This window comes from Pseudopodoces humilis, chromosome 11 (assembly GCF_049639895.1).
Source record: "Pseudopodoces humilis isolate 2021_Gansu_Grassland_sample_001 chromosome 11, ASM4963989v1, whole genome shotgun sequence".
Taxonomy (NCBI): Eukaryota; Metazoa; Chordata; class Aves; order Passeriformes; family Paridae; genus Pseudopodoces; species Pseudopodoces humilis.
Window position 1 is genome coordinate 319,810 of NC_142210.1, and position 25,442 is coordinate 345,251.

Sequence of the window (25,442 nt, forward strand, 5' to 3'; positions counted from 1 at the left end):
GGGACAATTCTGGTTTAAAAACACCACACTTTTCTTTTTTTTCAATTAAGTAGATTTTTTTTTAGTAAACTTTCCATTCAAAATTCACCTAGAACTGAAGACAGTTGAGACAAAGTACAGAACTGGTGCTATCCAGAGAGAAACTTATGAGATGCAATAACCACAGAGAGTTGTGTGATGTGTAGTAGAGCAGAAAATGGAAAGTGCTGTGTCCTACTGTATCCCTCTGCACTTAAAAGTCAAGTGTTAAGTGCAACCAGACCTAAGCTGATTCCAGATGTGTGTCAACATCTATGGTCAATTCATCCTGTAGTTCAGATTAACTACTCTGGACAACTGAGAGTTGGCAACACCTTGTTTTAATTAATACATATGACTTTTCTTATGTTCAGTTTCATTAAATTTGACTTTTATTAGTGCTTGTTTGTTTCCCCAGGAAATACCCCACTTAAGACAGTTCAGTGTCTTTAAAAAAAAAAAAGGAAAAAAAAGGAGTTTCTCTTAAGGTTACATATTTTCATGGCAGACTGGTTTCTGTACTACTGTTCCAAATAATCCCTTTTCCACAGTTACCTGAATCATGAACAGTTTGGGCTGGAAGTGACCTTAAAGATCACCTATTTCCAATCCCCCTGCCATGGACAGGGACACCTTCTGCAGTTTCCAACCTACAGAACCCTTCTTACTATCACTTCAATTTTCCTGAGGCCTCAGTCCTGCAAGGGATACCCAACCTCCATTCTCTCAGCTCCTGCTGTGCACTTCTATTGCACAGACAGTTTTAATTCCCACATTCTGAAAAGTCCCTTTGTTCCAAAGACCACCACGTACCTGATTGAATGGGGGACGAGGCCCATCACCCAACAGAGGTGTTTTCTGCTGCTGGAAGGGCAGAGGGCCCTGGGAAGGGTGTGGCCCTCTCGAAGGGTTCGGCTGTCCCTGAGGTCCTTGCATGTTTCCTTGAGGCCCCACCAAAGAGCCTTGTGGAGGTCCCTGCTGGCCCTGGGGACCAGGTGGCCCACGCATTTCTTGTGGTCCCAGCATTGAACCTTGAGGTGGGGGCCCCTGAAGGCCCCGCATCTCCTGGGGACCATGTCCTAGTAAACCACTTTGTATATGAGGACCTCTCATTTCTTGTGGATGACCCATCATCATCCCCTGTGGATTAGGTCCCTGGTTATCTCTGGGTCCTGGTGGACCCTGCATTCCTCTAGGATTAAGTCCCATCAAAGGCCCTTGGGATATAGGGCCCTGCATCCCTTGAGATCCCGGAGCTCCTTGCATGCCGTGGGGAAGAGGTCCTTGCATTCCTCGTGGACCAGGTGGCCCCTGCATCCCTTGACCTCCAGGGGGACCCTGAGGACCCAAGTGACCTTGTGGGCCAGGTGGGCCCTGTGGTCCTAAATGAGTCTGAGACCCAGGCAGGCCCTGTGGTCCCAGGTGTCCCTGTGGGCCAGCATTACCCTGTGGACCTGGGGGCCCCATTGGCCCATGAGGGCCTGGATGTCTCTGTATTCCTTGATGTCCGTGTAAATCCTGAGGCCGTGGCATTCCTTGTGGAGGCCCTTGGGGGCCTGGAGGTCCTTGTGGTCCCATGAACCCTTGTGGACCTCCAGCTCCTTGGTGTAACGGACCTTGAGGTCCTATTTGTCCTTGGGGTCCTGGAGGTCTGAACTGTCCTTGTGGACCAGGAGGTCCCATCTGTGGCATATTCATTGGCATCTGCTGAGGTGGAAGGGGCTGCTGAAACCCTTGAGGCATCTGTGACATTGGGCCTTGCCCTGGGAAAGGCTGAGGTCCATGAAGAGATCCTCCTGGGGGTGGTGGCTGCACTTGCTCAGCTTGCTTTTGTGCAAGTCTCTCAATCTTCAGTTGCTGTCCAAAAAAGAGACACAGAAAATCAACCAAGCACAGAAGTATGTTACAACTAAAAACCAGAAGCAGTCATCCCATTTCATAGGAATTTAAGAATGCTTTTCTTGTAATTAAGAAATTACTAACTGAAGAGACCCACTGGTAAACTGAGATGTGTGGGCCTCACATCATCACGCACTAAGTGCAATATCCTGTTCAATTAGATGTCTTTTTGTAAAAAGGTAAACTGGTGAAACTGCTGCAGGAAGCTGCTCACTTTAGTGCTGAAGTCCAAATCTGTCACAGAAAGGACTAAAGCAAACTTGTTAATCCCTGTGTTTCCACACATACCTCCAGGAGTTGTGGGTTTGTGTACTGAAGTGCTGCCATTTCTTGCTCAATCTCTGCCTGTGATTTCTTTTTCTCCTCCAGTTTAATATCCTCCTTTCTATCATTCAATGGCTCAGGTGGGGGAGGCAAAGGAACTTTATTTTGCATCCATGCCTATAAAGATTAGGAAACACAAGATTAATTCTGTAGAACAACGTGTGCAACACATTGCTGCAATGAGAAAGGATATGCTGAAACATTTTGCAGTATGAATACTTGAAAGTAAAAACAATGCTGAATTGGTTTTCTTCCCAGGTACATATACAAGATAGAAGGTATTAAACCAAATATTTCATGTTTAAATAGTAATTAAACTAGCTACTGTGGTAAATTGCACTGGGTATTTATACAGGAGAGCTGATACTGAAAATCCAAAACACTTCAGAAGACACACACTTTTTGAAGTTGGGAAAAGAACAGTTTGTTCTGTTCACTGTGTATCAGGTACTTACTTACCTGCTGAAACTGTGCTGGTATTGGTTTTGCATAGGGAACTTTTTTCTGTGGCACTTTCTTTTGGTCCTTTTGCATTACTTCCTCCATTCCCCAGTCCAGTCCTGGGATTGTCATTTCAATGTCATTGGACTCATCTTTCCCTTTGGCACCAGGGAAACAAACAGTCAGAGCAACGCAAGCTTACAGAAAGATCCTTTATTTTTTTCACAGAGGTTTTCAGCTCATCCTTCTTTACATGACAAATATGCACAACACAGAACTTTAGAAAAGAGCTCCTGTGTTCCCAAAAAATATGAAAAGAATGAAAAGGAAGTCACACCGTATCTGGATTATTCAGGAGAATGCTTTCCCATAGCTATTACTTACCCATCTGCTCCTGCTCCATGGCTATTTTCAACTGTTCAGGTATTCCCATCCCAGGAATAACTGCCAGACTGTTGGGCTCCAGATCATCTAGAGAAAAAAAAATTATACTTGGAAAATTTTTCTTAACATTACTGTTTTATCCCTTTGGATTCTCATATGCTTTTACCATTAGTATTGTTATAAATAACTATGTAGTTATTTTCTTTCACTGTTGTTGGCTTTTGAAAATTATTTTGATATAGTACAGTTTATAATCTCTTTTTAGCTGCTTTTGATATAGTATAATTTGTCAACCTTTTATGGTTAATACCCAAATCCCTGTGTAAATCGTGTATCTTAGTGTGATAAATATATATTATAGTTTAGGTTTTTGCAAAATATTAAAATAGAGGCTATGTGCTGTGTATTATAACATTAACTTTTGCCCAAGTAACTGTAGTTGTGAAGTAACAACTAATGCCTTTATTTTTGTAACTAACTGACAAAAGTGAAATAGCTAATGTTGATTGAAAGTACTGGTAAAAATGGCTAGAATGTCTGTATTGAAAAAACTGGGCAAATAACACTGAAAGAGCAAAGAAGAATCCACCACTGCCCCTTTGGCCCTCAGTAACTGTCAAACCACAGACCAGGGGGCCTCATGAGGAAACAAAATACAAGACTCTCAAAATCACACCTGCATTGTGGCACCTGCTCTAATAAGATGAGGTCAGAGGTTGAACTAATAAAGAATTCCCCAAATATATAAACTCAAAGAAATGTTTAAATATGTATAATCTTAATTAATATGCATTTGACCAATGCAATGACAAAGTATATTAGAAGAGTTGTTATAGTTAACTGTGTGCTTCTGGCAGTTTGCCAGGTACCCCAGCACTGGATACTGTCCCTTTGATCCATTATTAAACTTTTTAATAAAATTTAAAGAGTGAGCTTTGTTTCTCACAGTGTCATATTCCAATAATAAATAGATATTTTACAACTCATAGGTCACAATTTAGTTTTATACATGAAGTAGAGGATATTAAAAGTACTGCAAGTTCAGATTCATAAATATACCCCAAAAGGTCAGAAACTATGTCCTTTCAGGAAGGTTACATTTAGGGTAGCAACTGAGAAAAAGAAATAATAACCTATAACCAGTCCCATTTTTGTTATAACAAGTCTATATATTTTAAAATTTAAGTTGTATTAAAGTGCTGCATTTTAATCACCTCCCAAAAGCAAATAATTAAAAATCTGAAGAAATAGATGCAACTACAGGTGGCTGAGGCACACCAATGAGCTGGGCAATCCTGAGCAGCCTAAAATTACTGAGATAAATCCTTAAGAGCGGAGTAAAGTTTAAAAGTTTTAGTAGAATTCTTATTGCTTTTCCTGTTGCAGTTCAGGACTGTGGGAAGCCTTGAAGCCAGATGAAGTTTTCAGGAAGAAAAGTAAACTGGAGATATTGCCAGAGGGACAGCCAAACCTCCTTCCTGTGATTGACCGAGCAGGTCTTACCTCCTGGAGCTGTGGGAAGAGAAGAAAACCCACTGTTGGAATGACGATCACTGATAACATGGGGAGTAAAATCATCCTTAGAAAAAGGTCTTTTTGCCCAAGTGGTCCCCAATGCTATAATTCTGCTTCCTCACCTTACCCAGAAGTGTCACCTAATGACCTAGGCCTGTTCCTGACCCCAATCCTCTTCCTTCCATATTGAGGAAAAATGCCTTACCATATTCCACACCATCCTCTGACATCCCAGGCAGCAGGTTCAAGTTGTAACGATCTCGCATTTTATCTCCAGGCCGATTTCTAGTCCAAAACTTGCTGTCAAAAGGAAGTTATATGATCTCATTAAAGGGTCAAGACTTAACAACTTTTAGTCTAATTAGTTATTTGATTTTTAGTATAGTATTGATTATATAAGGATTCAACTCTTAGTAAATCAAGTTCAGCTCTAGATCTGAACACAGGGTATGAACTTCAAGCCAAAAATAAAAAATCTAAAAAGTACTGTAATGAATTACATAGTTACAAGTTAGAAGATACTTCAAAGTGTAATGGATGTTAAGCACAAGGCATCAACACCAGATCTTGAAAAAAAATAAATTTCTAGTCCATTCCAAAACCTTCTTGCTCAAGTATATTCTTCATATACACTAAATATACACATGCTCCCACAAAAAAATTACTGCATTTATAAAATACACTATGTTTGTAGCATGCCCAACCTAAAAACATGAACTACAGCCTCTGAACGTGTCTGTAAAGACATGTGAAAAGACATGACCAGCAAATGATCTGCGGGAAAAATTGCTGTGGACACAGGAGTATTTCTTCAGCAAGAAACTACAAGAATTATTTCTTTAAACATTTCTTCAATAGATTTCAAAAGCTCCCACCAATCAAAACTGTAATATTTGTTACAAGAGGTCAGACTCTACCTTACAATATGAAATGTCAGTGCCACCTAGTGCTTCCTATTGACGTAAGTTGTGTCTCTGCTTTGGCCACTGGTTGTGTATCAGTCACAAATGATGCCAAACACTGTTCTAGTTTCTAAAATAGTAAATTACAGTCCCTTAGACCTTCTCTTTAAATACCTGAAATTACCTGGTGTGATCATTTGAGCCTGAACATAGAATGTGTCCGAGGGGATGCCATGCTAGACTCCAGATCATTCCTTCATGGGCCATTTCCATTCCACCAACCTCCTTCTCAACCCTGATGCATAAAAAAACAAATAGAAATTAATCATACAGCTGAATATCTTCTACAGCTACAATAGAAAATGTCTGCTATTCAGTTGTTGTTCATCCTCTATTTTGTCATTTTGTCACTTAAGCCTCTGTCATTTTTCTACTGGGTGAACTGATTATTCCCTGAGGTTTTAATAAGCAGTTCAGTAACATAGGGATTTTTAATTGTACATTTAAAACCAACATAATTTCAGCACCTCAGAATGCTTTAAGAAACTAGGAGTTTCAACTATTCCTCACCATCTCAATACATGGCTGGTTTTGTGCATGCAATTGTATCCTTTAAAGCACATTTCTACAGGAAAACTTCATAAATGAAGCATAATATCAAATTCCTCAGGTACAGAGAAAAACTATTATCATAAATGTGCAGGTTAAATATGGAACCAAAGGGGAGGAAGAGAGGCATTTTGTATGTTGTCTAACAGCTTGCACAGCTGACCAACATCTTTCAAACATGCTGATGAAAATGCCACATACCCAACATGCCAGAACAACAAGGACCCATCAGACCCTCCACTGGCAAACAGCCCTTCGTGAACAGGATGCCAGGCCACAGCTGAAACATACAGTAAGCCATGATCAGAAGGTATAATACTAAGATTTCTAATGAATAGGAATAATTTTAATTTTTAATCTAAGCTTAATAATAACAATCTACATAATTAAAAAAAAAAATATCTGACCTGTGGCTTCCTTCTTATGACCCCTGAAGACCTGAAGTTCTTCTTTCAGGTTCCGGATGTCAAAGAGCTTACAGAGGTGGTCACGAGAAGCTGTCAGCAGCCAGTTGCCATTGAGATTCAGTTTCACCTCCATCACTGTGTTTTTGTGAGCATGTCTGCAAGCAGAGGGAAACTGATTGTCCTGAAACTGATTTCTCAGACACAGATAAAAATGTGTCATTTGCCAGTCACAAAAATTCAGGTCAATAATGAGGCAGTTCAGGCTACTAAAGCAGAACACTGGGGCTTTTTGTGCAGAGGCCCTGTGCTTTGATCCTGGTCTTCTGTCTGCAAAGCAACTGGTAGCACTCACTGAGACAGTATCCAGTTACTGTGCATGTTTGTACTGCAGCATAAGAAAGTTTTATCAGCCAGATGAAACATTTAATTTGTATTTCCCTAACTGAGTCTGAATGAGAACTGTGTGACTAGATTGTCTGTGAAGAAGAACAAAGAAAATTTAAATAATGAATATTAAAGTCTCAATTTTCTAAGTACAGACTTGTCTTCATCTAACCTCTGGATTTTCTGGCATAGCTTAAAGCACTAGCTTCATGTTCGAAGTACCTATGTATGGCTGAAAAGTGAGGAAAAGAGCTAAGTAGGGAATTAAGAAAAAATATTTTATAAAGTTAGCTTATATTTGAGTAAATCAAAAGTCTATGAGTAAGAACTTACAGTGTGGCAAGACTCTGGCCAGTCTTTGGATCCCAGAACTTGATGGGCTGTTGGCTATCTTTACTTCCTGAAACAACTAAGCCCTTTGTTGGATGCCAGTCAACACATTTCACATCTGCTCCATGGCCTGTTAAGAAGATAAAAATTGTCCATTCTAAGATTTCACAGACACTGAGAAATTATAGGGTGCACACCTTATAACTAATGTAAAACTGAATGAAAAACGTCACAGAGCACAGGTTACAAAATATGAACTAAATAAAATCTCTTCCAAGTTATTTATCTTGCCTTCCTTCCCACTAATTAATGGAAGCATTTTCTTCTCAGATTATGGCCTCAAATGAAGCTCTCTGGAAAAATTATATAAGAAGTTTCTGTTTAAATTGGTACTTTTTTTTAGGCTTTGGCCTTATACAACTTCACAGTATTTTAAATGTAGCACTGATGAAGCATTTATATGGAGGTGGTGAGGTAAAATGATTCTGTGACACTTCACTTTCAGTGAAAAGCTGTAGAAAGATAAAGCAAATACCTATTTGTTCCTATCGTATCAGTACTATCCTTTTGCTGTCCTGTCAGAAAATAAGCAAAGAAATTACATAATGGATCTGAAAACTAAATTAGTTTATGATGAAAAGAAACCTTATGAGATGAGATCTCTTACCAGTTTACAGGGATTCATTCAGGTTTTTCCAATGCTAAAGAGTTAGCAAAAAAACCCCTTTGTGATATAATTTCCTTTTGAAATTGATTGACCTTGAGGGAAAATCAGTGCTGTTCAGAAGAGCTAAAATCCATCCAAAAAAACAAATAAAAAAAGCCTGTTCCTGCTGCATGAGAAAATGAGATTTCTGAGGTTAACTACAGGAATTCAGAGAAGAAATAACAAACAATAATTTCTTTTCCCAATCTCTCTACACCAGCCCACTTCATGGGAGGGCCAACAGTATAGTCCATCCCAGAAAATGAGGCAGCATGCAGTAACTGAAGAAAAAATCAATTTGAGAAAGGAGGGTCTGCCTGCAACATGAAGGCACTGAAGTCATAAATGGCATGGAAGAATGGGAGCATACACCAGGAGAGACTAAGGATTCCCATCAATTCAGACAGCTCCCACACAGTGGAACGTAAGTTTAAGCACTACAAGGTGTCTTAACAGAGATCTCACTTTGACAAGACATTAAAAATAAGTGGTAGTTGAAATTTTCCTGAGGCCACAGAAAAATCCCATTAGAATTGATGCCTTTCTGAGCTCTGAAATCACAAACCAAAGATTAAAAGGATAAAAGTGGCTACTGTTTATTGAAGGATCCTTCAAGTGCACTTATGGCAGAAAGCACAGCAGAACGCACATGGATATAGGGCTAGGGCACTTTTATAAGTTTAGCAGATGAGCATAATTGACAAGAATCCCCAATAAAAAGTACAGTTAATTAAGTAATTCCCCCCTTGGTTTGCCTCCTACTGAAGCCTCCCCCCTTTCTCCTAGACGCACATTGTTTATGTCTATATACACGGGCAAGCAGAAGAATGGCCTTGGTTCACTGAAGAAACGAGAGTAGAATGGGACTCCAGGAATGTGTCTGTCAACAAACCACTGCAAAAGTACTGAATGCCAGCTAAGAAACTATGTAACTATACAATAAGAGTCTGCAGAGCTACAAATGTATGAAATACATATAAAAAAAGCAAAAATTTTCTGCTTCAGAATAAGGAATATACTTGTATCTTAAAATAGAAGCAAATTGATAACACACAGAGCACAGTCTCAAGGGAGTGCAACTTCCCTCCTCTCTGGAGGAAAGGACAGACAGGGAAGAGGTTCTTGGCCAAAGAAGAAATGAATCCAGCCTTGGCAAGTATATGGGAACAACTATAAGAACTGAGAGACAGTAGAGATGAAGGAACCCAACTCCTCCCCAGCCACAGCAGGCAGAATTGGTTTTGGAGTACGTAGGGTTTCAGGGAAGAGAAAGATCCTCAAGTTGCCAAGACCATCAATGTGCTTTGGTGATCTGGGCACCAACAGAGAGGCTCTGAGATGTGGTCTTTCCTTTTTCTCTGGCTTTTCTAATGCAGAAGGAAGTGACAGGCACTGTCTGTCTGCATTTGCTGTGACTAAATCTCTCAATTAAAACATGAAGCTGCATGCTGAATAAATCTAGCTTCCCAGTGTTTATTTGGAAGTAACAATTCACCCAGGAGTAAGGGAGAAAATGCTACTCCTCCACAGGGGAGGGGAATCCATGCCTCCAGATTTCCAGCTGAGGATATTCTGTAGGCAGTTGCTATCATGCAGTCTCCAGGGAAAGAAAAGAGATTTTAATTCAAGGCCCTTGCAGAAATACACTCCAATAAAGATAATACTCGGTTGAACCATGTGAAAATGTGTTCAGACTAGAATGCTTGTGTACCATCATAGACATAAAATCAACAACACCCAGAAAAAACATAAAAATCTGCTACCTGCATGGACTGGAGTGACACTGGCATTGCTGCTCCTGAAATAAAGACAATTAGCAATGGAAAAGCACAGGGAGACATAGGGCTAACTATGCCTGATGGAAAAGATTGCATCCAGAAAACAAGTGATGCTGGTGAAAGGTCATGGCCATCTCTGGGTGACAGCTCATCCTCTGAAGGGCCCTGGTTTAGGCTCTTACTGAATTAAGCCAGCCCAAACACAAATTTGTACCATTAATAAAATAAGGCTTAGAATGGTCAATCTTAAACAGAGCAATTGAAAGCCCCTTCAAAGTCTTCAGAAGGGAGAAGCAGTGACAGACAGCACTGGGCTGACAGGCTTCTGAGAGGGGCCCAGAACACAGAGCTGAGAGGCAGGAGAAGATGCCAGGACACTCAGAACTTGTAACCAGAGCAGATAAACCACTGGATGTTTATCAAAAGGCTTTTGGCTATCAGTACATTAATATTGTTCATGGGGATCAGAAGAAACTTGTAATATTTAAAAATATAATTGTTACAATGTTTGTATGCATAAACAGTTAACTGGCATTTCCTGCAGAGAGCATTCTTTCAACCAGTGTACTCTGGATCAGCAGCAGAGGGGAAAACTGTGACCCCCCCCCTTTGTAATCTAACCAGTGATGTATCCTGCCCTCAACAGAGCCACCTCAGCCACAGCTCTGCAGATATGGGATCATCATACACTTAGCTTTAGGTTCGTAATGCAATGAAACTTTCTCAAGAGAAAATAAATTTTTCCCTACAACTACACTTTAAATAAACTATTCACAAGGGTTTACTAACTCAGAACATTTACGTAACCAAAATAACTGAATAGCAATATCTAATCAGACCTTTCTTAATTTCTTTTAAAACTGAAGCAATTTACGTTGTATATTGCTTTTCCTTCTTTCTGCTGAGAGATGCACACACTATTATCTGTAATGAGACACATGATGCAGAAAATACATTTAAAATAACATTCCAGAGAAAAAGCCACCTCACAGATTTTATTTCACAGTTGTTTTCATTTCTTAGTGTTGGGAATCAGCCTCTCCTCTGGTACAAAACCCACTTGTCCCCAAATGCCAAGCTCAGAAAACCTTAATTCATGCAAATCTCTGCAGTTTACATTCCCTCTTTGCTGACAACAGCTTTTGCTCAGTAATTTCAAGTCACACACACATATCTGCCTCTCTGCTCAGAGCTCCAGGGTGAGAATTCCTCTCTAAACAACTGCTCCTTTGCACAGACCTTATTATCAACCCCTTGTCTTATATATAGGGATGCTTTCTGGATAAATGAATTGAAATGTGTGAATTGTGTAGGAGTTGTGGCAATGGAAGGGTCATAAACCAACCCAAATGAAAGACTTTGAAGGCAAAGATTTTTGAGAAATTCAACTCATTTAAAAGCATGAGTGAATGTTTGAGCATAAACCTATATTTTAACACTCGTTGGTTTAACTTACTACAACTTTTTCCAAACATTTAAAACATTTAAAAAAATTGCAGAAAAACAAAGGCACATGTAGTACCTTTAAAAACCTCAGATACAAAAGTAGTTCCCTACTATTACCCTTTACATGCATAATAAAAGTTTTGATTGCCCCGTGTCACAATCCTCTTAATTAAAATACTGATTGTTAGTACTTCTAGCCAATTGCTTTGAAGGGTTGTTCTTTAAAAGACACTGAACAGAAATTCTGGCTAGTGAAAGACATAACAAGCTATAATAAGATTATGTGTAATGGTATTTGATCAAATCAACTGTGTCAGGGGTCTGAAAAGTACACATAAATTAAGGATATGATTTTTTTTCCCCGTTCTCACACTGATTTCTGCACTTATGATTTCCTGAATATAGCTTACAGTGTAAAAAAGTTGGTTTGAATCACTGTCTCTATATTACAGTCTATAAAATATCCATATATTTCATAATGCAACTCTGTTTAGCAATTATAGATATATCAGGTTTATTGCTGTAGCTTAGCTCTTCTGTTTTATATTCTCTCCCCATGGGATGTGCCCCATTTTGAACGCACATGAATTCAAAGAGAATTTTATAGATTGTACCGGAAAATTTCTAGATCCTTCTCAGCAATTATGTGGATGTATACACACGTATTAAGATGCCAGTTGCAAGGCATCTTGACATTTTAACACCCACGTGCCAAAGAAAATGGGTATTTATAACTATTTATATTTTAAACAATTAGCATTCATTTAACTGCAATGAGACTTTATAATTTAGAATTCTATTTGTTTGGGTTTTTTTTTTAATGCTCTTCTAAGTGGGAAGTAAACAGAACTGTGTATCCCCCAACTGGCCTGGTCAGATCAAAGCCTTTTTGTCACCACACACTGACATTCACCTTCCTGTACTCTGTGTCCCCAAAACACCACCACACCTCTTCAAGAGCAGGGCCTTTCCACAGGATTATTTCCAAGGGATCTGTGAAGAAGCATTAGGTCTTAACAACAACCAAGCTAAGGTTCTCCACCCCCCAAAAAAGAGGGCAAAGAAGAAGGGATAGAAGAGACCTGCAAGTCAAAGATAATGGACACAACGTTAACAAAAAGGAATTCTAAGTTTTCTACATAATTCCATCAGAATTTACTATTTGCTTCCAGCCTATTGAGCAAATTGGATTATTCTGCCTGTTCCATTTTTATGAAAGGCTTTTAAAATGTCACCTGGCAGTTACCCACTCCCCAGAAATTCCCTGCTTCCATGTACAGCTCACTTAGGAACTGAATACCTCACACCTAAAAGAACCTGGGTAGTTTTGGTCCCACTGATCAGCAGCAAGGGTAGGTTTGTATTTAATTCCAGTAATTTAGTGTTCTTTGCCCTATCCAGTTATGTGTACTGTCCTCATCTAAGAGGTGTCCTAGGAGCTCTTGTACTTCTTCTCCCCTCCAAGAACGAATAACACATAAACCCTCCCCCTACAGATACACAGCCAGCTTGTGCTTTTTAGCATAATGTGGGAGGTTGGTACATAATAAATTAAGGGAAAAGCTCCTTTCAGTCTTCACTGGATTAAGAAAAATGCCTCCCACCATATTTTCAGACTTCTGTGCCACAAACACAAGTTTTACTGTCCTTTGTTTGCTCAGTCTAGCTCTCTTCTAGTTTATTAAACTTGTTATCTGGAGCAACAGCAGAGAGACTGCTGGTTTTAATCTACCTGCAGGGGATATCTTCTAGGTCCTCAGTATTCCACTAATTCAGCAACAGAAAGGGACATAATTCATCTTTGTTTAAAAATTTACAAATAATTGTTTTTTTATACTTCTATAATCATAATTTCTTCCCAGACAAAAGCTCTTGTAACAGGACAGTTTATCATCTGTGAAATCAGGAGGTTAAGAAACAGTAATAATCACTAAACACTAATGAAACACGTGTGGGTAAACAAATTACTTTCTCCAAGATTACCCAGAACAGGTAATCAGTGTTTCCATAAATTAGTTTAGAATTTATATGTACTCATGCCAAACTTATACCAATCAGTGAACAGTTTCGATTCCACAAAAACCTAATGAACTGGCAAAAAAATTGAAATTTAATGCTAATTGTGTGTTTGCACAGCTTGGATGCACTGCACAGAATAATGAATAGAAGTTGTTACATTACATGTAATTACAGTAAAGGCAAATAGTGATCTGAATTATTTACACCTGTGGAAATTCAATGTCAGTATCTTCTGTAAGGGCTTGCTTACAGCAAGGGGAAGAAGAAAAACAGCTGAGTTCCATTGTACCTGGGCACAGGTCATGAAGGGTTAAGATTTTAGGTATGCACATGTTAAACTTAGAGGGATTGTTCAAATTCTTCAATTCAGTGAAGATGAGCAGTTCCCAAAGCTGAAATGAATTGCTTGGAACAGAACCAAAAATCACACAGCTGAAGATGCTGCTAGTTTAGATCTGTGGTGTCAGGTCCGTGTTTTTTAATTACTGAGTATGTTCATGCTAGAATTTACGAACAGTCTAAAAATACCATTCCTTTTAGACATGTTTTCTTTTTTCTAATTCCTGGATTTATTTTTGAGCTTTATCCTTACACCTAATCAGGCTATTTATGCTATAAAACATATTGTGACAAAACAAGTCTGAGACCAGCATCTGCAACATGTCAAGAGCTGTTCAACATTCTCTTTGTGAGAACCCCCCCAAAAAATAATCAAATATGCATGTTTCACAATTTCTAATCATAAGACACAATTAAGTCATATCTAGACTGACCACAGATAATTATCAACACTAAGTTATTTTAGTATGTAATATTTCTAAAATGTCACTATTTTTGCTTAATCAGCATCCAGATATTTTAACTTACCACCAATTTTATGCACTTAATCCCCCTATTTGTATCATTAAGAGCAGCTCTGTCATGGAGATCACCTATGTGATGATGCTTTAGATTTATATATTATTAGATATTTAGATGCAGTCATTATTTCTACTTAAAAAGTCACCACTGATCTTCAAAAAAAAGCCATTAGAAAGCTCAGAGCTCACTCAAGAGAAATGACAGGGGTAAAAGGGCAGAAAGTGTCAAAAGGGAAGATAGAACACTTTAAAACATCCAACACCTTCTTATTTCAAATAGAAATGAGAGTGCTTAGCAGTAATGCAGCTGAATTCAAGGACCAAGACAGGTTTTCCTCACACTTAAATTATTTATGAATCATAGACTGGATTCTACTTTGCACTCAGGCAGTTATCTATTAAAATTCTCATTGCGTATTTTTTATTATTTTTTTGCATGTACTTATCAGAGAATTAAAAGGGAGTTTCTTTAATTTGAAAAGGTGGAACAATTTTTTTTTTTTTACATTACCTGTAAAGCATCTAGCTAGGACTAGATGTTCTTTTCTGTTAAAAAATTAGCCAGCCTACTTTGAAAGCAGCAACACACTTGCTTTTCATTGACAGAAAATATTTATTTACAAGGGCATTTACATTTAATGATAAGAAAAATATCGTACAAGAAACATTAAAAATGAACAGCAATTGTAAGAAAATCTCTCATGCTTCATTAACATCAACATCTGACAGGAGCCAAACCACCACTCCCTCAGTAAGAGTGTCCCACAGTTTATACTACTTGTTTTCTGGCACCTTCTTTAAAGTCCCTGGCACTAGTCACTGGATCTGACAAAGCTGGCACTGCCTCTAAGGAATGTTGCCTGTATGGAGCCACCAGACAGGACGAAGCTCATTTAACACAGCATGGCACAGAACAGGGGAAAATACAGCAGGGACAAGTACAGCTGTGCCCAAGAGCGGAACAATGCCTGCTCCTTCCATGCCAAAGAAACCATGAACTTAACAGATGAGAAGTTAAATTATTTTATCATGAGTCTGTAGCTTCCAGAGCTTTGTGGCTTTATATCTGAGTACAGTCAAATTGCTGGGCTGCATATTATTTTGTAAAAACAGACCAAAATATTTTTCACGTGAAACGTTCCCATTCAAGTCCTCCAAACATGAGCCAAACAAGTGTTTTGGAGTCTGCTATAGCCTGTACCATCAACTTAAAAAAAGCCAAACCAGAATAAAAGAATTTGATTAGAATACCAAATAATTTGAAGCCTCACAGTGATATTTCATGTCAAAGTAACTACAGTCAGAACATACACTTGTATTTTATGAATCAAGAACAAAGTGAGGCCTGAGTTAAAATCTGATGCCTGAAGCCAAGCTTCCAGGAACTGATGGGATTTTGAGATGAACTGAACCTAGAGTAGCTTCAACTGGGTTTCCTAAACACATACTAAGAATCTAGTTCTGGTTGTTAATTCCTGGAAATGGTGATTTGGTGTGGTTACTTCCTGCCAATAAGGAGTCAAAACCCCCCAGCCTTTCCACCAGCACACTTTTGCCAAGCCTTTGCCTGTTACACCTGTGTAAAATCATTAAGCAAAGTTTGATAGTTTTATTGAAACTACAGTGATTAATGCTAAGAAGGAATGTCAAAACCACAGTATCAATTTAGATGTATTTTGAAATTGAAGCTAATGAAGAAACCTTGGTGCATCCTAAAATTCAGCCTGGCAAGGTAGTTAACAGAGGGGAAAGGAAGGGAATCAGGGTAGACACTGTAGGGTTTAGTAACTCCTTGCCTCTAGCTCTCTGCTTTGACCAAAATTTTGGTCAAGGTTCTAAGTGGTAAAATCAGAATACTTAGCTCCCAGCTCCATGAAGAGAACAAAGACTTCCAGAAGACCTAAGAGTAACCATTAGTAATAATTTCCAGTAATTATTTCCTTTAACTGGATGCTGGATGCTCACTTGAATTCTGCTGCTGATTATGGCTGTTGCATGAGAAAAGAACAGCCCAAATACCTAGTTTAGAGATTAATTCAAGTTTCAAACCCCTGTGTAGCCACATGACCAGAGAGTTCTCTCAGCAAGCTACAAAAAACTAAGAAAAGTATTTGTGGATCTCAGTAAAAGAAGTTACAAGAAGTCTTTTATATAACTTGATATACCCTTACTCCCAAGTGAACACAGAATCTTTTAATAAAAACACCCAGAAACACAGAAGGACTACCAAGATCTTTCACTCAACTTGATATTCTTTAACTGGAAGAATAGCTTTCAATGTGTTTTCACGGTTAAGACGACAGGGCAACCTCCTACCTTTTTAACATCCCTTTGAGGGAAGCACCATCAACTGTCAGTAAAGTAAATTACTTTTAAAGACAGTCATGATCATCTGGCCAGACCCAGGTGAACACTTGTCCAGCCAGGTGCTCACTTTAAGGGACAGCACTTTTGCAGGAAAGCTATTTTTCTTCTTTCTAGCCAAAAAATACATGTAAGTACTTCTGACACCCAGTTTACCATTACAAAACATCTCATAATTATGAGCCCGCTATAATCTCAAGCAAAGACGTACTGAGTTTAGGTACACAGAAGCTGGGGAAACTGTTTTCTTTGGTTGTAGGGCAAAAACTGGATGGCTGACAATACTCCCAGTAGTACATTAACAGCAGCAAGCCTGGGGTGAGGTGAGAGGGCCGACAGAAAGATTATCAAACTTTATAAAGACTGTAGGAAAATATCTGTGTCAGTCAATAATCCAATTAGCAAGTGTAAAAGATCCAAGAAGGGATATGAAGATAGAGGTCAGTAAATTTGCTCTTTGCATTTTGCAATGCCACCAAGGCTTAGCAAAGTGGGAAGCAGCAGGTCTACTGAAATAAACCACTGGCAGAAAGCACAGCACTGAGTTACAAAGCACTGCTCTCTCTGAGCAGACAGAATTCTCATCTCAAGCAGAAAGGGCCAATTTTCAAGTAACTGAAATACAAAAGGGCTGAAAGACTATGGGGATGGAAACCCATCCCAATGAACAGGATAGCATGAACTGAAACAGAAAAAAATCTGGCATGTAATTACCACATGTAATATCACACTCTTACACAGTCCTGTCTAATTTAGCTGTGATCTTGGGGCTAATGAGAAAAAAACACAGCAAAAAAAACCAAAACAAAAAACCAATCTCAGTGAAAAAGTGTAATTGAAATGCAGGAGACAAACAATGATTTGAATAATGTTACAGAAAACTAAAATTTTGGTTGAAATTTTAAGCAGCAGAGATGAGGTCAGGTGAAGAGACAGAAAAAAAGAACATTTTCAGTCTTAATTCAAACTTCTGCACCATTAGAGCTCTTATTTCCTCTTCTTCTCCTGACTTTCCTGTATTGCCACCACACTCCCAGTCCTCCCTTTCTTGCCGTCTAATAATTCTGAAATTTAAGAACACCTTTTCCTCTTTCAGATTTAAAAACAACACTGCAGCTCCTAATTAAGTAAAGAAATGCAAATTCTTTTATTTCTCTTTCAATTCTAAAAAGAGGTGCTTTATGAAACAACCGTTTTGCAGCATGGATAACTATGAAGCTCTCTAAAATCCATGTGTCCCCATGTATCATTTTAAATTCTACAAGCACATGAACAGATCTAAAATAAAGCTCTTCACATATGACTGAACAAAGAGACAGGGAAAAATATGGTGTTCAAAACTTACCAGGGATTTTCTGCAAAATAACTAACAAAGAAAGGGAGAGTTGTCAACACGAAGAAATGGGATAAAACAATCCAAATAATACTTAAGTAACCCAGATCTATCAAAACCAGGGGGAAGAAGTATGGAGAACATGTAAAGATAATGTATATGGGCATGAGAAGAAAGGCAAGGGGGGTATCACCAGTTTAAGTGGGTTTCCAAACAAAAGTGCTGGCAACAATTTGTGGGAAATCCTGTCCTCAGATTAATTTACTGATTTCACAAGCAGATGTGAACAAAACAGGAGAGATGTGATTTTTAAATCACATTTTGCATGCACATTTTAAATCCGCATCTGTGCAGGGGGAAAAAAAAATTGCTGCTACTACTTCTTAATGTAAAAAAAAAAAAATAGGTGTGACACAGGTTTCCTATGACAGTATAATAAAAGACTGCTCTTTCAAGACCAGAACAGAGGATACAGGAATCAAACACATCCCTCCACATCAGGCTATGGATAGACTAAATAATTCTTCCAACCCTCTGCTTCTGGAAGTCACTACCAGCTAGTTTTGTTTCACTGCCAGCCTCAAAGGAGTAAAAACGTCAGCCAAGACATGAATATTGTTCCCCGCTGTGATTCATGCTATAACTGAATTTGTATTTGAACCTATAGGGACATGTACCCAGCAGAATGTTACAAATTCCCAAAATAAGATAAAGAAATTATGCAGAATTTGACAGGAAAAAAGCCTACTGCAACTGTAACTGCAGTGTTATGTTCTCATGAAGTAATCAGAACTTCCACAAGAAAAAATGTTGATTAGAACAGGAAAATTACTCCTCAGAAACAGAAAAATATTCAATTCCAATGCTATAACAACAGCTCCTCGCTGTTATTGCACACCACTCCATGTTAGCACCATTGTCTAATATTTCAAAATTAAAATTTTCCAATTACATAAACAGAAACTTTGCTAGTCAAAAATCTTACACTCAGAGAAAAACTGAGTTAGTCTGAAGTACTTTTTGAACTAAATCTATTATAGAGCTTTAAAAAAACTGAAATTTTATAAAAAAATTCTAGACAAGACATAGAGCCAAAATTCTACAGAATACATAAAAAGTCAAATTACATGGACAAAAGAATCCAAGACACAGAATGTCCATCAATCTGTAAGTGCACACAGAAAAAAAAAGAAGTTTGACTATCTCTTCATCAAGACTAAGAAAAAAGAAACTTTTTGGTTTTTCTGAAACAATGATCTTGCCTGCAGAATTTTAACTCAGTCTTCTTTGATATGGGATGAGCACAAGAGGAATATTAGTACCAGAGATTTTAATTACCACCATTCTGGAAATACAAGTTGGAAATATTAACAAGTTATCTATGGGGCTTTATTGACCTGGATTTTGGAGTATTTGTTATATAAAAAAAGCACCACAGAAGATACTTGCTAAACTTCAAATCATCTACAGCTGTGTAAAAAATGTGGCTCAAACCACCAAAAGAAAACACCAACTATATTATCAATTTAAAATTAAAGGCAAAAGAGAACAAGTGTTTACTGTGACCATGTGATTCAGGAAGAAGTTTTTTCCTAAGGATTCTTTTGATTTCTCTCAGTGCTTTCTTGCAGCAGCTTTTAAAATTTTTCATCTTACACACAGCAAAAGGAGGAAAATAAAAAATATCTTTCCAGTCTCAGAAACAGACAAACCAATTCCCATAACCACAATGAACTGGGTCCATAGATGAAGCTGCTAAAAAGCAAGTGTTCTTGGGAAGAGGGTACACGTTTGGAAAATAACAGGCAGAAGGAAGTAGGTTAAGCACAAAAATAGTGAGGGGGAGGTCATGGCCAGTATGAGGCTGCTCTCCTTCCTGGAGCGGAACTGCTATGTGCTCTTCAAATAAAACGCCTTTTACAGTGCTGTGAGTGATGTCTAGAGCTAAGCTGAGGAATGAGAAAATACAGGATTTATCTTCTAGGAAGTTGGACTTTAGAAATCTTCTGTAAAATAAAATTGTACAGAGAACATGGTATAATTTCTGTTTAAGAAAGACTAGGTAAGAGCATGTCTTTGCTACTGAAGTAATCCACTGAGGAAACTGAAAAAAACCAAATATATTTGTTTGCAAAATGATGCAAGTTAACAGTACTGCCAAATTTACATTTTGATTCTTTTAATGTTTCTCTTAACACAGCAACTCTGTATTGGGGAATAAAGTGCTTTTTTAACCTTAAGAAGTTAACAAAAAAAAATAAAAAAGAAGCTTTAACAGGTATAATCCCATGTCAACAGTTTATTTTCAGTGCAAATAAAATACAGTTACTGTTTTAGTACACAAAATACACCTTCATTAGGATGGTCTGTTTTTTGAATACCCACTCCCATGTGAATTATCTGCTGCTAGCAAGATGCAGCTTTACAAGAGTCAATGTGCCATGAACGTGACCAGTTGCAAGAAGCACTACACTGGGGAGAGGTACAGCAGGCTGGGGAACACCTGGCTCTAGGAACAGGAGCTTCATCTGCTGGCCAAGGGGCGTGGATCACCCCAGCAGCAGTGCCCTGATCTCAAGACAGCCCCAGAGGCTGTGCCCTTGGATCACTGACCCTCTCACAGAAACCACTGGGGATTTAGTTCTGCAGTCTGCATTGACACACATGGCAAAGAAGCAGTAAATATTCCTGCTATTATGTAGAAATGAGTAAAACCGTTTCTGCTCCTGTGTGAATTAATTTTTTTTTTTTTGAGGGGGATAGATTTTCAGAATTATTAGTGCAATTTATCATTTTTCACTAGCAAGTAGTTTGTTCAGGCTTACTGGAACTAGAATTATGACAAAACATCTGGTGAGCAGAACACATCACCTTAACCATCTGGGTGACCATTCCCAGCCCTGCAGATGTTCAGTCCACAGTGACTGGCATCCAAGAGCCATGGACTGTAACAAACCGGAAAATTAATTACCTCCTCACTCCTAAGCTTGAGTCCTTTTTGTGCAAGGACTGCAAGAAGTAGACCTATCAGGAAAAATATTCTGATACCCTTCATGTCTAATAAATGCAACATCAATTTCTAAGATTTTTAATATGGCACTTTATGTCAAATTCAATTCTAATTTAAATTCCCCCACACTGTTCCCTTTCATATACCAATAATGAACTATGCTTGTTAGATACTTGTGATAATTGCTGCTTTTAAGTATTTCTCAGAAAAATTGTCTCATGCCTATTCCTTTACTTGCAAAGTAAGTTGAAGTAAATTTACTTCCCAAGTAAATTATTCCATCTTACAAAAAGTTAAAAAAACAACTTATTCAAATACCAACATTCTGTTGGAACAAGTCATTAATTTGGTAAATAAATACTGTGCAATGCGTTAAAAATAACTTGTGCAATACCTAGTAAATTACTTTAGTGGAATAAACCCACATGACTTGGAACCTTCTTTGAATTTCAGTGAATTACTGTGATTTACTACACCTGTGGAAGCAATGCTACCTGAGATGACAGAGCTGTGCAAGAAATAATGCAGCTTCAACCATTGTGCAAAACACTGATTAACTGCCAGTGTTTCTAACCAAGCTTACTAGGAACAGACATCCTTGTGGTGAAATTGCAGACTGAAACACACACACTCAATGCTCTTATGGACAAAGCCTGGATAGTCCTTGAAGAATTCCATGATGCAGAGAAAAGAAAATGGCAGCGAGAGAGCATCAGGCAGCGTGTGCAAAGCCTGTGAGCAAGCAGAATGTGTTTTCCAGCCAGGAAGGGGTGTCTGCATCCCTCCAAACATGGCTGGCAGGAGCGCACCTGCTATTTAAAGCCTCCACTGCTCCAGTTTTATGTGACCACAGGAATTCTAAATTAATGCAAGCTCAAAAATTCCTGGCTGCATTTTTAGAAAAGTCCTGTTTAAAACTGCCAGCAAATGCAATACGCAATACAGAAATGACACCTCCAAAATGCTTGCATAGGTGATTGGAAAGATCTTTTATTCCTTCATTCCTTTAGAAGCAAGGGATATTCCTGACAAACTAGGAGTAGTGTGAAACAAAGAACCTACCTTTGCCCAAAGAACTCCAAAGAATAACTGTAGAATAATTAAATGTAATAAAAGAACTGTCTCATTGAATTTAGCTTTTTGCATTCATAACCGTAACACCGTGTGCTCACTTGTAACTCTCTGGAGAAGAGGGACTTCCAAAAGGAGAGTGGTAAACAAGAGTAATTCATATTCATCATATTATCAATATTCCTAAGGGTTAAATTTAGCAAAGCAGCCAAGAGAATAATGCTTTTGAGAATGTATGTATAGCTGAAGAGAAAAAAACCTCTTACAGTCATTTTAAGTAGGCGAGTTCCTGCTAGGGAAGCAACAAAGAGTTGTTGTTGCTTGAAGATTTAAGGGCATAAAGCAAGATCTGCAGGGAAAAGGCATCTTATTATCCAACTACATCAAGTGAACTAAAATAAGCAAGTTTCTGCATCCTTAAAGAAGGGCTAGTTTAGCCTTTAAAAAAAACCCCAAAACCAAACAACAAAACCCTACTCTTTTCTCTCACTGTATCAGCTGGTCTAATTAAAAACACTATTTCTGCGTATGAATTATGCATGGGTAAGAAAGAACAGAAGGCAGACGAAAAAAGGCAGGATGCTTCTTGACCAGGAATAAAGAGCAAGCAGTAACACCCAGCACTCTATCAAGCTGCAGACTCAGTTAATCCTTAGAAAACAGAGATATCTTGCTAACAATTAGAAGCACCTATGCTATATAGAAATATGCTTCATAGCTGTCCAGAATGTTTTTTCAATGTGCAACTGTACCTTGTTCTTGATTAATTACAATTCAAATGGAAGAATTTTGTCTACAAGTTTTAAAATGTGTAGTTACTTTTTTCTAAACTCAGTTTAGAGTTTACACCAAGATAAATCTGGCCTGCACTTCTCATGTTTTAAGACAAAAAACTTCTAAAATTTAAAAAAAATTTTTTTTAGTAAAAAAATAGTATTTTTTGCGATAACTGCAGTCTCAAAATAATATTTAGTAAAATGCATTCTTCTGTTAGAATGCTTAAACTCAGAAATTAATTTTAGTTTAGACATTACAGTCAAGACCTGGAACAGGTGTGGGAATGAACAATGAAACATACTCTGTAGACCAGTTCTTACTTGAAAGAAAAAGAAGAAAAAAGATTGTCTAACACCCATTTCACCTGGATGTAAAGGTTTATTTTTGTGAACACAGCAGGTCTACTTACGGAGTCTTTGGAGAAGCTGGCAATGTGATCTAGAGGAACACTGATGCACACAGACAAACCTAGGCTGCCCTAGTCCAAGGAGTAAAGCATGTACCTAAATCACTTTTTTCTTTTTATTTTTTATTTTAAAGCAAACACTTTAAATTTAATGTGCATGGGCTTTAGAGCTTTACAACACAACCTGCAGAGTCTTTTTCAAGACTGCATAATTTTGAAACATAAAAGAGAGCATCAAACGAGGATTAAGATGATAAAATATGCCACTGGGACCATTATAGATGTTTATATAAAAATTATATATGCAAATATAATAATTATATATATACAGTGTATATATATCTATATCTGTAGGTATTGTTTTACCTCACTACATAATCAGCAGGAGCTTCAAAGACGCTGACATCACACGACCACACCTTCCATCTTATTTATAACAAAGTTTTAATGCTTGTAGGACAGAGGAAGTTCTGAAACTTCAGTGATGACTACATCTAATATACTATTAGTTACTAGGGAATGATCAAATATTTATCATCTCTAAAAAAAAGACCCACTAAATATAAAACCTTTCCAATCCAAATAGTGTGCATTTCCTGAAGCATGTTAAAAGCTGCCAGAAAAAATAAAAAAACAAACAAATAATAATTATATTTATATTTATATATATTTGTCTTTTCCAGATCAGGTCCTTATGTCATACGTGCTGGTGAACAGCTGAATCCTACATCAGGATTTTTACTAGCTTTGGCAAAACAGGGGGATTCAGTATATTTCAGTACCCCATGACCACCGGGTAAATCAGGCTGGAAGAAATCTCAAAAGTCTCTTGTTCAATCTGCTGCTCAAAGCTATGAATTCAGACCAGGTTATTTAGGGATTAATCCAGATTCAGTCTGAAAACCTCCAAGGACAGAGACTGCACAGGCCCCAGAATTAAGCAAAGCTCTCACACTCTTTTACTGCCCTACTAAGAGAACAGGTGAAAAAAAAAGACGCTGAACATGAGATCATCTCTGCAGTAAAAATGGCCTTTTAAATGTGCTTTCCACTAGATGAGAAAAGGGGATAAACTATTTTTTAAAACTTTTAACTTCGCTATAATATTTATTTTTACAATGGCAACATATCTGGAACATCAATGAGTTTTCACTCATTTAAATTTCTGGGGATTCCCACTGAACTTGTACTGAAGTGGGAAATTACATACAAATACCACCTCTACCATCTCATTTGTGCTACCTATCTCCAAATATTAAAAAATGGTGAAAATCTCCTTTTCAAAGGAGAATGTTTTAGCCTATCAACCATACTGGGACAAGTGCCTCCCAGAGAAGGTCAGAAGGTGATGTGGAATATCAGCTCTTCAGTGAATCCAAAAATGACACTCAGATTTTTTAATCCATAAGGGTAGTGATTATTTATAAAGCCAGAAAGAACTTCAACCTCTGATGAAAAATATATCCCAAGGAAAACTAGGCTTTGTGTTAAGTAAGAAAGAATGTTAAGGTCTTTCTATTCAAATTCTGAGGATTGCAAATGTGTATCAGACCTACTCCTTCCTTAAATCTTAACACTGAGAAAAAAATAAAGCTGAATAAGGCTATCCTGGAGAGAAGCAAGTCAGCTATAAAGAGAAGTTCAAGTGTAAAAATACTGTATTAATTAGTTAGACTTGATTTCCCCAGAATGTAACAATATGCTGTTAATAATAGACAGGATTCTCAGCACCATTTTTTCATAAATTCATTTTTCCCTTTGAGAACTGGAATAGTTACAGTTATTTCAGGAGTATTACAGCTACTTATTTATAAGGTTATCATGACTCTCTTTAGAGGATTTTTTTTAAAGTGATGAAGTTTAAAATATAAGATTTTAATACAATATCTACAGTATTTTCATGCTCTCCATCATTCTAAATAAACAGGCAGAGAAAAAGACCTAGGCAGTAAATATGCATCTGCCAGCACACACAGAAATCTGGGGTTATTTTTTCACTAAAAGGTTCTTTTTCTTCCCAATATTAAGCAGCTAAGGTAACACATTTCTCAGCTTTTCTGAACTAAAAGTTGAAGTTTATCCCCCAAGATCTTGGTGATTTGGAAGAAGCACCTGTTTTAGTTCTGTTATAGTTAACTTTCCAGTTTTTCAGGTCAGTCTCATATTTATATATGGTGAGTTCCCTTTAAAAACTAATTTTGGTGAGCAAAAAGTTTCACACAAAATTTCTATAAATGGTCAAAACCAAATGAAGATCATCTTCTATATTCAATGACTATATAACACTTAAACTGAAATTATACAACTGCTTCTGCATGTGGCTGTAGTTACATCTGGAATAGCTCTCGCTACGTATCTCCAGTGGGGCAAAATCAATGCATACACAATATGACAATTATTAAGAAAATATTGTATATAAAACAATAACTATATGATGCATTGAACTGGATAACTTGTGT

The 25,442-nt window shown here is 37.7% G+C and overlaps 1 protein-coding gene across 1 annotated transcript in view; it reads right to left on the reverse strand.

The window, feature by feature from the left end:
* WDR33 (WD repeat domain 33) overlaps positions 1 to 25,442 on the reverse strand; it is a 68,650-nt gene that overhangs the window by 11,544 nt on the left and 31,664 nt on the right. The window contains exons 8-16 of the mRNA XM_088060768.1: positions 7,217 to 7,343; positions 6,500 to 6,654; positions 6,294 to 6,372; positions 5,668 to 5,778; positions 4,787 to 4,881; positions 3,067 to 3,153; positions 2,701 to 2,840; positions 2,206 to 2,358; positions 832 to 1,875 (exon numbers count right to left, since the gene is read on the reverse strand). Coding sequence (XP_087916894.1) covers positions 832 to 1,875; positions 2,206 to 2,358; positions 2,701 to 2,840; positions 3,067 to 3,153; positions 4,787 to 4,881; positions 5,668 to 5,778; positions 6,294 to 6,372; positions 6,500 to 6,654; positions 7,217 to 7,343 — 1,991 coding nt within the window. The remainder of the gene's footprint in view (positions 1 to 831; positions 1,876 to 2,205; positions 2,359 to 2,700; positions 2,841 to 3,066; positions 3,154 to 4,786; positions 4,882 to 5,667; positions 5,779 to 6,293; positions 6,373 to 6,499; positions 6,655 to 7,216; positions 7,344 to 25,442) is intronic.